General features: G+C 42.7%; 1 protein-coding gene across 1 annotated transcript; it reads left to right on the top strand.

Annotated features, from left to right (window-relative positions):
- The first annotated feature begins 10,713 nt into the window (after nucleotides 1-10,713).
- LOC143116969 (angiopoietin-related protein 4-like) lies at nucleotides 10,714-14,830 on the top strand. Its single transcript, XM_076278386.1, has 7 exons — nucleotides 10,714-11,324; nucleotides 11,762-11,872; nucleotides 11,995-12,085; nucleotides 13,131-13,244; nucleotides 13,389-13,484; nucleotides 13,592-13,870; nucleotides 13,988-14,830. Exons 1-7 carry the CDS (start codon nucleotides 10,806-10,808, stop codon nucleotides 14,161-14,163), a joined length of 1,386 nt encoding a protein of 461 aa, XP_076134501.1. The 5' UTR covers nucleotides 10,714-10,805; the 3' UTR covers nucleotides 14,164-14,830.
- The last annotated feature ends 84 nt before the right edge of the window (nucleotides 14,831-14,914 follow it).

Below are 14,914 nucleotides of genomic sequence, written 5' to 3'. Positions count from 1 at the left end.
CAGTGCTCTCTCCTTCATGAACTAACGTAAAAGCCAACAGACCTGATGACTCTGCAGACAAATTTGACTATGATGTACACAATGACACGAAAATGCGGCAACAACAGAAATAGTAATTCCTCAATGTATCTAACTACACAATGGCATACTATCATAACTGACTCATGCTGTTTTTGTCTTCTTGCACATAGAAAATGTGAGTTTTATATATAAAAGGAGTGGTGTGACTATGTGGGGATCATCAGCCTGGCAAGACTCTAGACATCCACAAAAGTCGAGTTCAGTCGAGACATGAGAAAAGACCCTCCCTCTTCATTTCAAAACCTTTTTTTGGCATGAGGGTTATTTGGTAAATTTGGTTTAAGAAAATAAGCAGTGAAATCATGGTGAGCCTCCTCATCTCTAGATCTCATGAGGTAGCCTCTGCAGTTTGTTAGATTTAGTGTTCTGTTGCAGCAACAGGAAGATACTTTTTCTACATACATGTTTGGTACTTTCAACGTTCAACTACTGGTTCCCTGCACACAAACAGTGCCTCAGCCAAAAACAAACGCCCCAGAAACAACATGGAAGACCATCTAATCTAATCAAGAGGATGCTCCCAAGGACACAGTCCCTCTCCAGTCCCACCCTCTTGAGTTATTGAGCGAGTGTCTGCTATCATGGACAGAGATCAATATCCAACCTTGGGGATGTCCGTCCAAGGATCTATTATTTCATTGTAAGGTTTTTTAGTGTAGAGCAGAGGAATATAATTGACCATGAGTGGCGGCAGATGAGTCTAGGTTTTAAGTAACAATATGGAATGTGTTTACACTACAGGGGAATCAACAGGCAGGGATAAGCTCTTCATTTGACACCAGGCCACCCTGCTAGTTCTGCAGTCAGGCCTCTTCCTGTAACCCTGGCATGATGCCTCTTACATAACAGCACCTTCACCAGTGGTAAAGTCTTAAGTCAGTTGTAATGTTTTTCAAATGAACCAAACCTCTAAAACCTTGTTTTTTTTATGACAAACTGTTTGTGCATTTGGTGGTTGGTTATCCTTCCTGACCAAATATTCCTATTCTAATATATGCTCACTTAACCAGAATATTCTACACGAATATAACATGATTTGGATGTAACTGAGACGGAAGTGTCGTCCATGACTAAATGCAATATGTCAGGAAACCTCCACAGCACAAAAAATTCAGTCATATTCAATACAAATCCTCAGGTAGTCAGTGATCAAATCTAACCAGCCTATTAATTTGCATCAGACATATACAGGTGCATCTCAAAAAATTGGAATATCATGGAAAAGTACATTTTTTCCTGTGATTTATTTAAAAAAAAAGAATATTTCACATATTGTAGATCCTTTAAATATAACATGAAATATTTCAAGCCATTTTTTGTTTTAATCGTGATGCTTACGGCTTACAGCTTAAAATCAAAATTAGGATCTCAAAATATTAGAATAAAGCAGTAATAATACAGAAATGTTGACCTTTTGAAAATAAATTAACTAATCTGACTAATCTGAAATAGTTCATTTATGCACTCAAAACTTGTTGGTCGGGCTCCTTTTGCACAGATTACTGTATCAATTTGGCATGGTATGGAAGCATCCTTGTGGCACTGCTGGTGGAAGCCAGGTTGCTTTGATAGTGGTCTTAAGGTCGTCTGTATGGTTGGGTCTAGTGTCTCATTTCTATATGAAGTAATAAGCACCATCTGCAGTGGAAAATTCTCAACTAACTTCAAAACTCCATACCCGACGACGCGCACAACAAAATGATTAGCACCATCACAACCCAAAAGCTCAATACACAAACATGCCAGCTGAATGTATACACAGATGGGAGGGCAATGTGAGAACATTCTGGAACAAGAAACAAAAGGAAAGTCACTCCGTATGACACCAGGCCAACGGCACTCCGGGGGCTGCCTCAAACCAGCAGGGCCGTGAGCTATGGGTCAGTCACGTTACGCAACGAATCAGTCACAAGCTGTACGTCTTAAATAGGATACTTTCGTTTCTCTCCTGAGTCAAGTTCATTAAACTCTAAAATAGCTTGTTTCATCTATTACACCAGCACAACTGTCTGTCCAGGGTCCACCATCTGCTGAAACCCTCTGGAAAGGTACCTAGGTTCCCTTTCACCCACATCCAAGAGCAGTCAAAAAAGCTTGGGAGACAGCCAAGCCAGCTGCTCGCCACAATGCCCTCACTCATACGATGTTTGCTCCAAAGCCAGTCAGACTGAGGGAAATCAGTGGCTTCCCATAAAAGGCAATACATACCTTGAATACTCTACCCTATACAGTTACAGTTTTTTTCTTATTAATCTACAGCAGTTACTGTAGGACAAGGTTGAACTTGTATACTTAAAGAAAAAATGAAAAGAAAAGAATGCGGCCTAGAAATAAAGAGTAAAAGGGAATGTGTCTAGGCAAGTGGGACACCATATCTTAGAGTTGTTAGTGTCTAGGCAAGTGGGACACCATATCTTAGAGTTGTTAGTGTCTAGGCAAGTGGGACACCATATCTTAGAGTTGTTAGTGTCTAGGCAAGTGGGACACCATATCTTAGAGTTGTTAGTGTCTAGGCAAGTGGGACACCATATCTTAGAGTTGTTAGTGTCTAGGCAAGTGGGACACCATATCTTAGAGTTGTTAGTGTCTAGGCAAGTGGGACACCATATCTTAGAGTTGTTAGTTGTTTATTGTTTATTTTTTTTCACTCGTGACCTTAGCAATTCAGAGAAAAGTTCATGGATGGGTTTTTAAATAGCAGGCACTCCACTCTCTTCCGGTCATCTGCACATCTCTAAGGGTGTTGTGAATACTGACCAAGGCTTCAACACAGTAGAAGCAACATTAATCAATCTTTCATTGCAATAACTGGGTTATTTAGGCTTCCAAAGGCTGCATGCTTCAGCACTGATCCAAGAGTGCACATTCTTTACCTCAGCAAAGACAGATGCAAATGCAAATTGTCTTTGAGATTGTTATCTGAAGAGATAAAGGCGATTTTGGAATTCAACACTCGTTCATACTGTATGTAAGGTTCTGTTGTTTAGCTCACTACTTCTATTATTTGTCTGGCATAATCTTGCTATCTAATCTTTAGAAATAGCGCAAAAAAGAACAAAGAAATACTGTACACTGGCATAAATTTCTGCAAGAATCCCAGACAGACAGAGACGGACAAAATGTCCACTGGTGTTCCACACCAAAAATAATTCTTCTCCTTCAGATTGCGGTACCAGGCATTAGTCACTCTCTCTCCATTTATCCTTGTGTCCAAAAACAAAGCCCTTTACAGGAACCAAGGAAGGAAGTCCAGCTGAGTCCAACCGTAATTAGCCTCTGTGAGCCTCTGCCTCAGACAGGCGGTGCATGGAGTCTCAAAGTCGTTATGGCGCACAAACGTCATATAAACAAACAAGTACTGTATTGTAGATTTGTACTGTTCACTGTTTGGTTGCAGTTGATGGCAAGGACAATAACTCTTTAAATCAAAATAAATAGCTCTTCAAAGTACTGTGGTTACTCTTCACCTCTCTAACTGGAAGGTTAAAGTGGAGATAATGATGGGGAATAGCATGTGCATTTATTTGCCGACTGACTCAGACTTTCCATGACTTGACATGAAACATAGGCCGTATGCTGTGGCTGCAGCGGCGTGCAAAGACCACTTTCCTGCAGCCCTTGGTGACCATTTTAACACACAAGCTCACATCACATGCAAATGTTTTGTAAACTGCAATGTAGAAGCTTGCAGTTAATGTCTATATACAATACTGTAGAACGATGTTATTATGTCAGGCATGTAAATGGAAATACATTTGCATTTCAGCTGCAAATGTATGCACACACACACACACACACACACACACACACACACACACACACACACACACACACACACACACACACACACACACACATATACATACACACACACATCTCAGAAGTTCTTGTTTACTCAAGTGAAATGGTTCTCTAATTCAATGCAAAAAATGTATTCAAAGTTCTTTTCAGAAAGGCCTTGGTGACAAATGCATCCATAAAGAAGTTATTTCTGTTCCTCTATTTCCTATTTTGAATATAGTAAACAAAATGTAATAGAATTAAAGCAAGAACAACACACACAGGAAACGATATAAAAAGGCAAAAGATAAGAATGTAATGATAGGTCTCAGAAATCTGTTTTATGCTAATCTTTATTATGTTATGGCAGAGCTAACCAGTCTTGAAGAAAGACTAACCCTGTCCTCAGTGTTCGGTTTCACACAGAAACCCACACAGAACAAACATCATCTCAAAGCTCACTACAGCATCATCTCACAGAATGCACGGAGATCCAAATCTCTCCCAAACACTCAGCCGTATAGTTGCATCTACAGTCAAACACTTAGCCATTGTTTTTGAAAAACACCACCAATGTGCTAAGAAGTCCCGGCCTAGCAAGTACTCAGTGTAGCATGATAAGATAAGATAAGATAAGATAATACTTTATTTGTCAGACAGGACCCGAAATTTGTTTTCCGTCCATTTAGTTGCTCCATTGAGACATGCAACATTAATTGTCCATAGTGTAAGTTGTAGGGCATTACATCACACACCATAAACAGAAAACAGAAAAAACACAAAAACACATAGAAGACATAAACATTTAAAAAGAAATGAGCTGGCGCGTATGAAGAGTATAGCAGCACGTACAGCTGCTGGTGAACCCCAGCATGCCCTCCCCTGCCCTGTCTGGTCCAGCCCACACAACCCCAGGTCAGCCCCAGCGCACCCCCTGCCCACTCGTCAGCCACTTGCCAGCCCACCGTGGAATTTGACCGGAGCAAATTCCATACATCAGCTCCAGTGACACAGGACAGGATGGGACCAGGAGAGACCGAGAGAGAGAGAGAGGGAGAGAGAGAGGGAGAGAGAAACTAGACGGGGGAGAAAGAGGGAGAGAGAGAGAGAGGAGACAGACAGAAAGTGAGAGTGGAGACAGACAGAAAGAGAGAGGGAAACAGTAGACTACCAAGCACCCTAAGAGCATTCAGGTCAACACCACACTGTCAATCATGTACTCTGGACAGACCACAGTCCTGTTTACTCCACATATAAACTGGATTAGCATGCTTGCACCTGAGTACCCTGCGGGTCTTTTGTTCTGAACAGTGTTGGTTTGGACAGTTTGACTTGTAGTGTGTGTGTGCGTGTGTTGTCGCTTAATCTTGTTTTCCCTCTGTGTGCCTTTATCATGTGAAAGTGTGTACTTTTAGTTAAGCTTATTTGATTTTTTATGTGTCCAAGAAATGACATGTACAATAGCTTTTATAGCGCACTTTAAGAACAAATGCCAACGCACACATCCTCAAAACAAAGGCAGCTAGAGTATGTCGAGTTGAGTACACATATGACATCAAAACCTGGCCCTTTTTCCCATCCCCTCCGCTCTGATACAGGGCCGTGATCGGAGAAAATGTGCTAGAGCCGACGCCCCTAAGACAAACACTCACGGGAACAGACACATTGACAGAGGGCAGGTGTCTTGAGAGATACGCCCCCTTTTGCACAGTTAGTTGAGTTAATTATTGTTTGCCAGCCTTGGTCGGTGGAAAAACAAGTTTGTTGTGAAGCAATGGAGAACAAAGACTACTTGGATGGGGTGCAGAAGGACAAGGGGTGGCAGGGAGTCACCACAATCACTCACCTCCCGTGGGATTTATGTGTGACTTATAAATGCATGCAGCAAATGACAGGCAGGGGAGGAGGGTTGTGATGGGTCAAAATGGCATGTTTTCAAACACACACTGGAGCAACAATAACAACACCAGCCAGAGTGAAAGGCACTGAAAGGTGTGCAAGGTGTGATCGTGGGCTACGGGTAAGTTCGAGCTGGACATCAGTCCCATCGCATGACATGTCACAAAAATGGACTACTGGTCAGCAAACACATGAGCAAATGGTAGGGAGTTCGTTAGCACAAAATGGGAGCAAAGAGTGAACCATTGATCTGAGAGAGAGCGAGAGTACAAATTCCTTAAATAGACTGTGACAAGTATTTGAATTTCATTTTGATGTTTACCAGTTTCAAAGTTCATCAGATGAAAATGGGAAAAATTGGGCCAAGCAAAGGTCACTGTTACACGACACAACCAGATTTGCACATCGCCAGCGAAGGTTGTGAAAGATAACCTTCAGAGACCCCAGTCTCAGGTCAACAGACAAGACTCATCATCCTTTGTTCTAACAGTGGAGAGGAAATGAATCATTTAGGTGGGAAAAACATTTAGTGACAAATAATAAAATAGGATTGGATCAAACCGAATCAAATCAACAACAGTTGTCATTACCTGGACCCCTACTAGATATAGCCAGCTTATTCACAGCCCACAACATAAAGGGAGACAGACAACAAGGTTCAGATTTATTATTTTTTGAAATTAAGCAAAAATACTAATAATACCAAATACAAGGTGTCTAGGGGGAAATGAGTGCTGACTAGCGTCGTGTATGCGTTAAAAAAGCAATGGCAGTGTCAATATGTAAGATGGCAAAATAGAAGACAAAGAAAGAAAGCTAGAGAGAGATAAGGGGAGAGAAAGAATAAAGTGCCTGCGGAGAGGAAAATCAAAACAGGTGCCTGCAAGAGAGAAGAAAAGTGCCTAATGGGAAGGAGAGGAGAACCCTTTATATACCCATGCGCTGATGCAGGTGTACGCAATCAACTAATTAACCTGATCAGGCCCTACCTGCCCCTGCACTAACAGTGAGAGGCCTGAAGGGGCACAGGTGAGTGGCGTACATGTAGAATACAATGAGGCACCAGCAGAGGTCAAAGCAACCCCTGGAACTGTACATGACGCCAGTTTATTTTCCTGTACCGTGAGTTCATAAACACATGATAAGATTGCATCCTGCCTCCACCATTGACACTATGATATCCTTGATAGTGAAGCACCAACACCAGCTTGACTTCAATGAGTTGTCTCAATGGATATCTTAACGTGATCAAAACTTTTCATGATAGAATTAAATAGGGCTGTGGGTATGGCTGGCCTCGGTACTTTGCATCAGAACAGTGGCTTACTGGGGGAGTCTGCCCAATACCTACCTGGTATTGCTGTCACATACATTTCACTGACTGCCAGCTAGAGGCCTTCACCTGCAGAGACACACACACAAACACACAAACACACGCGCACACACACACACACACACACACACACACACACACACACACACACACCTACCTGGTATTGCTGTCACATACATTTCACTGACTGCCAGCTAGAGGCCTTCACCTGTGGAGACACACACACACACCTATAAACACACACACACACACACACACACAGGACAATACACAAATACACACAAACATACACAGGCACACAAATACACACACATGCACAGACAAAGGCTGAAAGCATGTATAGCTCCTGGTACTGTAAAATATTATAAATATTTTTTCAATCTTGCTTGCATAAGGCAATTTAAGAGCTATGTTTTCAGCGGTTACAGAGAAACCACCAACATAACAGGTTGTAGCCAACATCGGATACATCTTGTTAAGCATGTCAAAACATGTCCAATGACACCAGACACCACTCTGAATTTCATAAACTCCTGATCAGCATCCCCCATTCCAATAATTTCTGGAACATTTTATGGAGGTTACAGAAACAATGAGCTTTTCACGACAGTGAGAAACAGTACGTGTCCAATGAAGCCTGCCTTTGGATGCCAGCCTGATCACCGGCCTCGTCTCTCTTTACTGCCTGAGCCAAGTCTGGCTTAATTAGAGCACAGAATGGGCAGGAAAGAAGGGGACAGTGGACCCTCAAAACCCACCATGTTCCCCACGAGAGGCAGGGTCTCTGGATCCCATTAGTAAGGGGAGGCGCCACATGTGCAGTGGCGCATGTTCGTGCTGGATGCAGATGTTACACGTGAGGAATCTAGGTGAGGGGTCAGACACTGCTATGGCGGGCTGGTGTTTCAGACTCGGCATGCATGTTTTGGGTCAATCTCCCTCTTTAATGAGGAGAAGTGTTCAGCCCAGTGGTTTTGAAACTGAGATTAGACCCCACACTCCCCATACCATATCATAAACCATAACCCCCCCCCCCCCCCCAGTTTTGACATCTTGACATGATTCCCAGAGACATCTCTAACATTGAATTAGTTCTATAGGACTGACTCACTGCATAAAGAATGAAGTGGGTAAACTATGACATTAGGGCTTAATGTCACTGACATGACTGTCGTAAGGCAAGTTCACATAATTGTACGTGCTTTTTTTCACGTCAAGGTTCTCTGCTCTGCGTGACTCTGATATCCAGGCAAAAGTCCAGACTTAGTCAGCATGTGCCAATACACAGCATGGGATCTCTGTTTTTCTTTTTCTTGCTTCTTCTGTTTCTTTTTTTTCATGGGTCAACCTTTCACACAGTAACCCCTCCACAAGTGCACAGCTGAGAGGCATGTTGCTTCTCGCGTCAGACTAAGCAGGAAGCCATGCAGCCCTCACAGTGGGGAACTGCCTCTTCCCTCTTTCTGCTTTATCAACACTGATGATGAATGGGCTCACTGAGGAAAAATCCAGCATTTACTGATCATCAGAAGCAAGCTATTCCATAGAACATCTTCATGCCTTCCTGAAGGTGTGTGGGTGGACAATTTATGCTTCCACTGACATACACTACCAGTCAAAAGTTTGGACACAGCTACTCATTTATACAAACCAGTAGCTGTGTCCAAATCTTCGACTGGTAGTGTATATTTTAACACATAAACACATAAAACTTTGCTGACGTACAGGTCAGGAGATGACTCATAGGACTGAGACCGATGTCATCCCCATGGGCTCTGTGAATGATATTTATCTTATTATTTTAAGAGTATCATGCTAAACACTTTGATGGGATCACATACACACATGAATCTCGTATAAATCTCTTAAGTGCTGGTGCCCTGATACAACATGTTGGATAGGTATTAGTCAGCCGTCTGTGTTCTTTTGAATAATTCTAGGCTTTCCCGGTCATTCAGAGCTTATGTCACCATATAACTGGTGTCTGTGGGGACTGAAATGATTACGTTGCACTCTCTATATGAGCAATTCATGACACTGAGACAATGCGTGATGTAATAACTCTTGTCAGAGCTTGCACAGTTGACCCCCTCAAGAAACCATGATGGGACTGACTTGACATTTTATGGGGAGCTCTATTTCCACCGACTGAGGCCAAAGACAATATCTAGTCCATTCAAAAACAACTGTCCAACAACGGCATAAAAAAAAAAAAACCTCTGTTCTGTTCCGTGGTGTGTATTCTAAAATCAACACCCATGTCGATCTCTGAGGCCGGGCCTACCACAGATGTCAGCAGTCCCTCTATGACGACTGACGGGATGGGATGGGCAGAGATGTACGCTGGGGATGTGCTCTGGAACAAGCACAATTGAACACTCTCCTATTTCCTTAACCCTGTTTCCAGGGAGCCAGTTTCCTTTGTCATCATCAGCCGCTGAACAGTTCCCCTTTAATGTGTTTATCAGCATTTCAGGAAGTGCCAATAGGTGTTCAAAGCCTACCCCTGTTAGCTTAAGGGTACAGAACATAAAGGTATCATGGTGTTTATAGCTGATGACAATTGTTTATCAGCTGCAGTTATCACATTTGAGGAAAAAATAAATCAGTTTGGGGAGTTTTCAACTGATTCACCTTCACTGTTCTGCCCTCTTTTAGTATAGTCTTTATCTGGATTTGTAGGATTACTTTGTGTCAGTTCCACTATAACATGAAAGTAGCCTTGGCAATATAAAGGGCTGAGTTGAAATTAAGACTTATTTAACATTTTATATTCCAAATGTAGAAAAGCTTTCATCACAAATAATTGAAGTGACACAGCTAGATATTACAGTCTATGTGTTGTTCTTTTTTCTGCTATACTTCTTAATCAAGCATATCAGGTATGTTTGCAAAGAAATGATGTTTGTGAGCAGGGGTGTGGTGGAGAGGGGGGGGGGGGGGGGGGGTTCTGCGTGTCCCGCCAACGTTCTCAGTGGTGAACTTTCCCCTACTTCTCACACAGCTCTCCAGCCTGGAATCACCGTTTTACGGCATTCCAAGTCACAGCCTCTCATTCTGTCCAACAGACCCATTCAAAAGTTCATTAAAGCCAAAAGACATCTTTGCCTGATTGAATGATTCTCACAGTGAATGGTTAATTTGAAAAGAAGCCCTTAATCATGCAGTTTTAAAGCCTGCTTTTCTTTAATACCAGAATTAAAGGGGAGATTTGAATGTTTGCTCTTGTGCCTATGGTACAATGTGAGCATTCAGAAGATGACAAAACTGAAAGCGTTCAGTTTCAACAAGACTAGAAATGAGACTAGAAAGAAGTGAATGAGAGATTACATGCCCTCCTACAGAATAACATCTGCATGTGTTCTTCGCTGGAATGGAAGAATTGAAGTAAAACCCCACAGTAAACCACTGCATGCTTTCACAGTCAGTCAGTGTTGCATCAGGATCCAAGTCCTCTGCTGAATGAGGGACCAGTTTTGACAGAGCAGAGAAATCTGAGAGGCTATGGCCACACCTCCAAGCAAGCCCTATCCACCAATCGCAGCTACCCCTCTCACATGCCTGCAAGAGCATGGGCATATATACCTCACACGCTGTTCCAGAGAGGCATCACTGATCGCAAGATTGCACTGCAACCTCCCTTGGAGACAGCAAGAGGGATATTAATCCAAGCAACAAACAAACAAGCACTAAGGACGAGAAGAGAGCTGAGATGACTCCAGTCAAGTTACTGCTTCTGGTGGCCATCCTGGTCCACGTTGGGTCAACCTTCCCATTCGAGAGAAAGCAAGTGGGCGCTGGGGGGCCAGGGGGCCGGGAGAAGGTTCAGTACGCCTCGTGGGATGACGTGAACGTGCTGGCCCACGGGCTGCTGCAGCTGGGCCACGGTCTCAAGGACCATGTGGACAAGACCAAGGGCCAGATGAGGGACATCACTGCCAAGCTAAAGGCCTTCAACGGCACCGTGGCCGAGCTGGGCAAGCTGACCCGCCACTTGCAGGAAGAAGGGGACACGCTGAGGGAGAAAGCCAAGCGTCTGGGACAGGTTGGGGAGGACCCTGTGCACAATGCCTCAGCTGAGCTGCAGGCCCTGGCTGAAGATATGAGGACGGAAAAGGAACGCATCCGAGATAGGGTGGGCAGTCTGGAGACAAAGGTGGACATCCTCCTTAAGGCAGCGGGCTCCGATGACGACAGCAACCGCAGCACCAGTGATACTCACACACTCCAGGTACATACCTTTTTGCTATTAGATGAAGCCAGCATTGAAAAGGAATGTAGCATGTATGAAGGAGTCATTAACTATGAATCAACGTTTCTTTCTATCTGATCTGTACTTACTGTACCCAGTGGTGTGACCACCCGTTTAATAATCTGTTAGAAGTACTATGTTTGGGTTAGAGAAAAGAACAGATGGTCTGAGGCGTAATTAAGATACTACCACAAAGCAGGCAAGGATAGACCAGATTATGTGTATTAGCGAGCCAAAGGGCTTATGAGAGAGGCACCCATTAGCCTCTGACCAGTTAAAACAATTGTGAAGATAAGTTTAAAATTGGGAATAATTGTGTAATTGTTAGACGTTTGACAAATTTGCTGTTAATAATTGATAGAGGTGAGTTGTACTGCGGTCTCGTTAATGTTAATGTTTTTCATGGTTTTGCGTAGTGGATGCTGGAGACTCAAGGCAGACGCATTGATGATCTCGTGGAGAGAATCCGTCAACAGCAGGACAAGCTGGACAAACAGAATATGCGCTTGCAATCTCTCCAGGCAGAGGTACAAAATAGCCCTATACAGTTACATATTCTCAATTCAATTTGCTCTTTTATCATTTTCTGAATTTTACACCAAGTGGAATCAATACTTACCATTCATCTTGCATGATTTCCCTGATATAGGTGAAGCAAAGGAAGCTGAAGTCTGTGGTCACAAGGAAAGTTGATGATCTCCCAGTGGAAACAACGGTGGAACAGGCTGGCGCCTCAAATGGTAATTATTCGGTGAAAAAACATAACCTGTTTAAAGAACATTTATAACTGAATCTAAGTTAACTAGTCACCAAAATGTAATGTAAAATCAATCAGATATCCAATCTGTTGATGATCAATTTTGTGAGGATTAAATGTAATCCCTAGAGGGGCCTTATGCCAGAAACAGTCATTACAGTAGTACAGCAGGCCAGTTTGTTCAAAATACCCCTGAGGGTAAACAGGGCAGCGGCATACTATCCCTAAATATCCTATATCTTTCCGTGCATAACAGTGGCCTAATTCCATTTAATGTAGGTCGCCCCCATAGACACTGCATAGCCTAATTGAGTCTCCCCAACAATGTGATTTCTTAACCCCTTGGAAGGTACAAGGATGTATCAGAATGACCATTTTGTAAATGCCTTGGGGAGCAATTTTTGCCATTTGTGGCTCATCTGACCTCTCTTGTTCATGCATCAGAATTAGCATTATTTGAGATTTGGGTCACTGCCATGAATTTTGGCATAACTGTCAAATCAGAGGGAGCCTCACAACCCTTTTTCGATTTCAACTCGCACTGTAGGGCATTTAAACTGCAATCAGTCCAAGGGTGTTTCTTGAGAAAAGGGAAGTCTATAGCTGCTTACCAGTGCCAGATATCAGCAACTGCTACCGTCTCATACGTCATGTGCTTAGACGAGGTGTAAAAGGAGCTGTTAAAAAAGGACTTTTACCTAGGAGGTTGCAAACACCCTGTGTTGGCAGTGTGTTCCATCCACAGAGCAAAGTACAAAGCAAACAAGCCAGTCAGCTGTCTCAATGAGCCATTTCTGTAATCTTACTTGAGGCCAACTGCATTCCTTCGATAGCTGTCAGCTGTGACTTAATATTGATTCGCCTGGTACTAACCGAACTTTTTGACTCAATTTAAAATTACACTTTTTCACTTGTTCTTCAGCAAAATGTTAGTCATGCTAGGTCAAACTAGCATATAAAGGGTGTTAGGTTGCTCTGTTTGCAACAAATCAAACCAACGCCTAATGTGACAATCTTGTCTTTTTTAGAGCCTCCTTCCGACTGCCATGAGTTGTTTCACAGAGGGGAAAGACAGAGTGGAGTATACACCATCAAGCCTCTCAATGCAAAGCCATTTGATGTCTTCTGTGAAATGACTTCCGGTAAGCAACACCATATCCTGCAGTAGACAGAATACAAAAACTTACAATGACAACAGTGGAATCTAAGAAATAAATCTTTTCAGCTCACATTATTACATTTCTCATCTAACCTTTTCTACTTTCTGTTTGTTTTTGAACAAATAGAACAAGGATGGACAGTCATCCAGAAACGTGAAGATGGTTCCCAGGACTTTAACAAGTTATGGAGTGACTATAAAACTGGCTTTGGCAGCCTGAAAGGTAAGCATGGGAACAGAACATTTGGTACTGTCATCAACACGTTCAGAACAGGAAAGGAATCCAAAACAGCGCTATTGTTAACACAATTGCTTTGATTCTCCTCTCAGGTGAATTTTGGCTGGGACTGGAGAAGATGCTCTCAGTCTCCAAACAGAGACCGCACGTCCTGCAGATGGACTTCTCTGACTGGAGGGGCGAAGCTCAGTCCGTTAGCTACACCTTCCAACTGGATGGAGAGGAGAGTAACTACGCCCTGCACCTGCAGCCAACCACACCTGGCCTCCTGGAGCATGCCTTGGCAACAGACCACGAAGGCCTCCCATTCTCCACTGCAGACAGAGACCATGACCTCAAGGAGGATGCCAACTGTGCTTCACAGCTATCAGGTAACTTAGCTCTTTAGTATCCACATTGAATCTCATCACTGCACCATGGCACCTATTGCAGTAATGTCCTTTATAGGGAAATCTCACTCGAATGTTGTGGTTTTCTGTTCATTGCAGGTGGTTGGTGGTTCAGCAACTGCGGCCACTCAAACCTGAATGGTCGGTACCAAAGCGGGCCCACTCTAGCACAGAGACATAACCGGAAACAGGTGGTCTTTTGGAAGACATGGCATGGTCGCTACTACCCTCTGAAAACAACTACAATTAAGATGGCTCCAGCTATCAAGTCCTAAGCTATTTAAGAAAAACTGACTCATTGAAGTAAGCAGCGAAGTCAATATCAAATAGAGGATAGTTCATGCTCCCAAATCTGCTTTAATGGGGGGGTGATGTAATATACATGATCCAGTATGCAGATACATAGAGGATGATGTGTAGGCCTAGGTTGTTTTAAAGGACTACCATTTGAACACTACATCCAAATGGATTTCTCAAACATTTCACAAGAGATACTTTAGGGATAAGAGTATCATTTTGATGTCATATTTTTCCAGTTTAACACTGACACTTTACGATAATGTTCTTTTGTAAAGATGTAACATAGCACCAAGCCAGTTTTCTTGCCAATATGTTTGCCTATTTGAATGAGGAAAACTATGCTATCATAATCCACAGTTGAGTGGAGATGTATTATTTTGGTCACATTGACTTCACTATGGGACTCAGTCACCTGTTGTATATATCTAAGGTACTGTACATAATACTGCTGTACTATTATTTTTGTTACTGTTCTGTCATCTCTTAATTTAATGACTGTGAAAAGCACTTACATGTTTTGTTTTTATACTTGTAATTTATTGAATCTACTATTGTGGTTTAAGCTACGTGAACTGAAACAGGAAATGAGGATTTCCTATAAAAGAATGTCAATTCTGTAAAATAAACCAGTCTCAAAAACAATCTGCCTATATTGCATCATTAGCTTTTTGCCCATTGGTCTAGATGAAGAATCGTGTTTTTGAGCCTGATATGTGCAACCACACA

The sequence above is a fragment of the Alosa pseudoharengus genome, unplaced genomic scaffold (assembly GCF_046254945.1).
Source record: "Alosa pseudoharengus isolate Yale_2024_CS ecotype anadromous, Long Island Sound unplaced genomic scaffold, YU_APseudo_1.1 YU_APseudo_1.1_scf_11, whole genome shotgun sequence".
Lineage (NCBI taxonomy): Eukaryota > Metazoa > Chordata > Actinopteri > Clupeiformes > Clupeidae > Alosa > Alosa pseudoharengus.
This window is presented reverse-complemented; position numbering and strand designations above follow the sequence as displayed.

Coding starts and splice junctions, on each gene's coding strand:
- LOC143116969 (XM_076278386.1), top strand. CDS start 10,806: ATGACTCCAGTCAAGTTACTGCTTCTGGTGGCCATCCTGGTCCACGTT. Junction 12,086..13,130: donor ACAGGCTGGCGCCTCAAATG/GTAATTATTCGG, acceptor TGTCTTTTTTAG/AGCCTCCTTCCGACTGCCAT. Junction 13,245..13,388: donor CTTCTGTGAAATGACTTCCG/GTAAGCAACACC, acceptor TTGAACAAATAG/AACAAGGATGGACAGTCATC.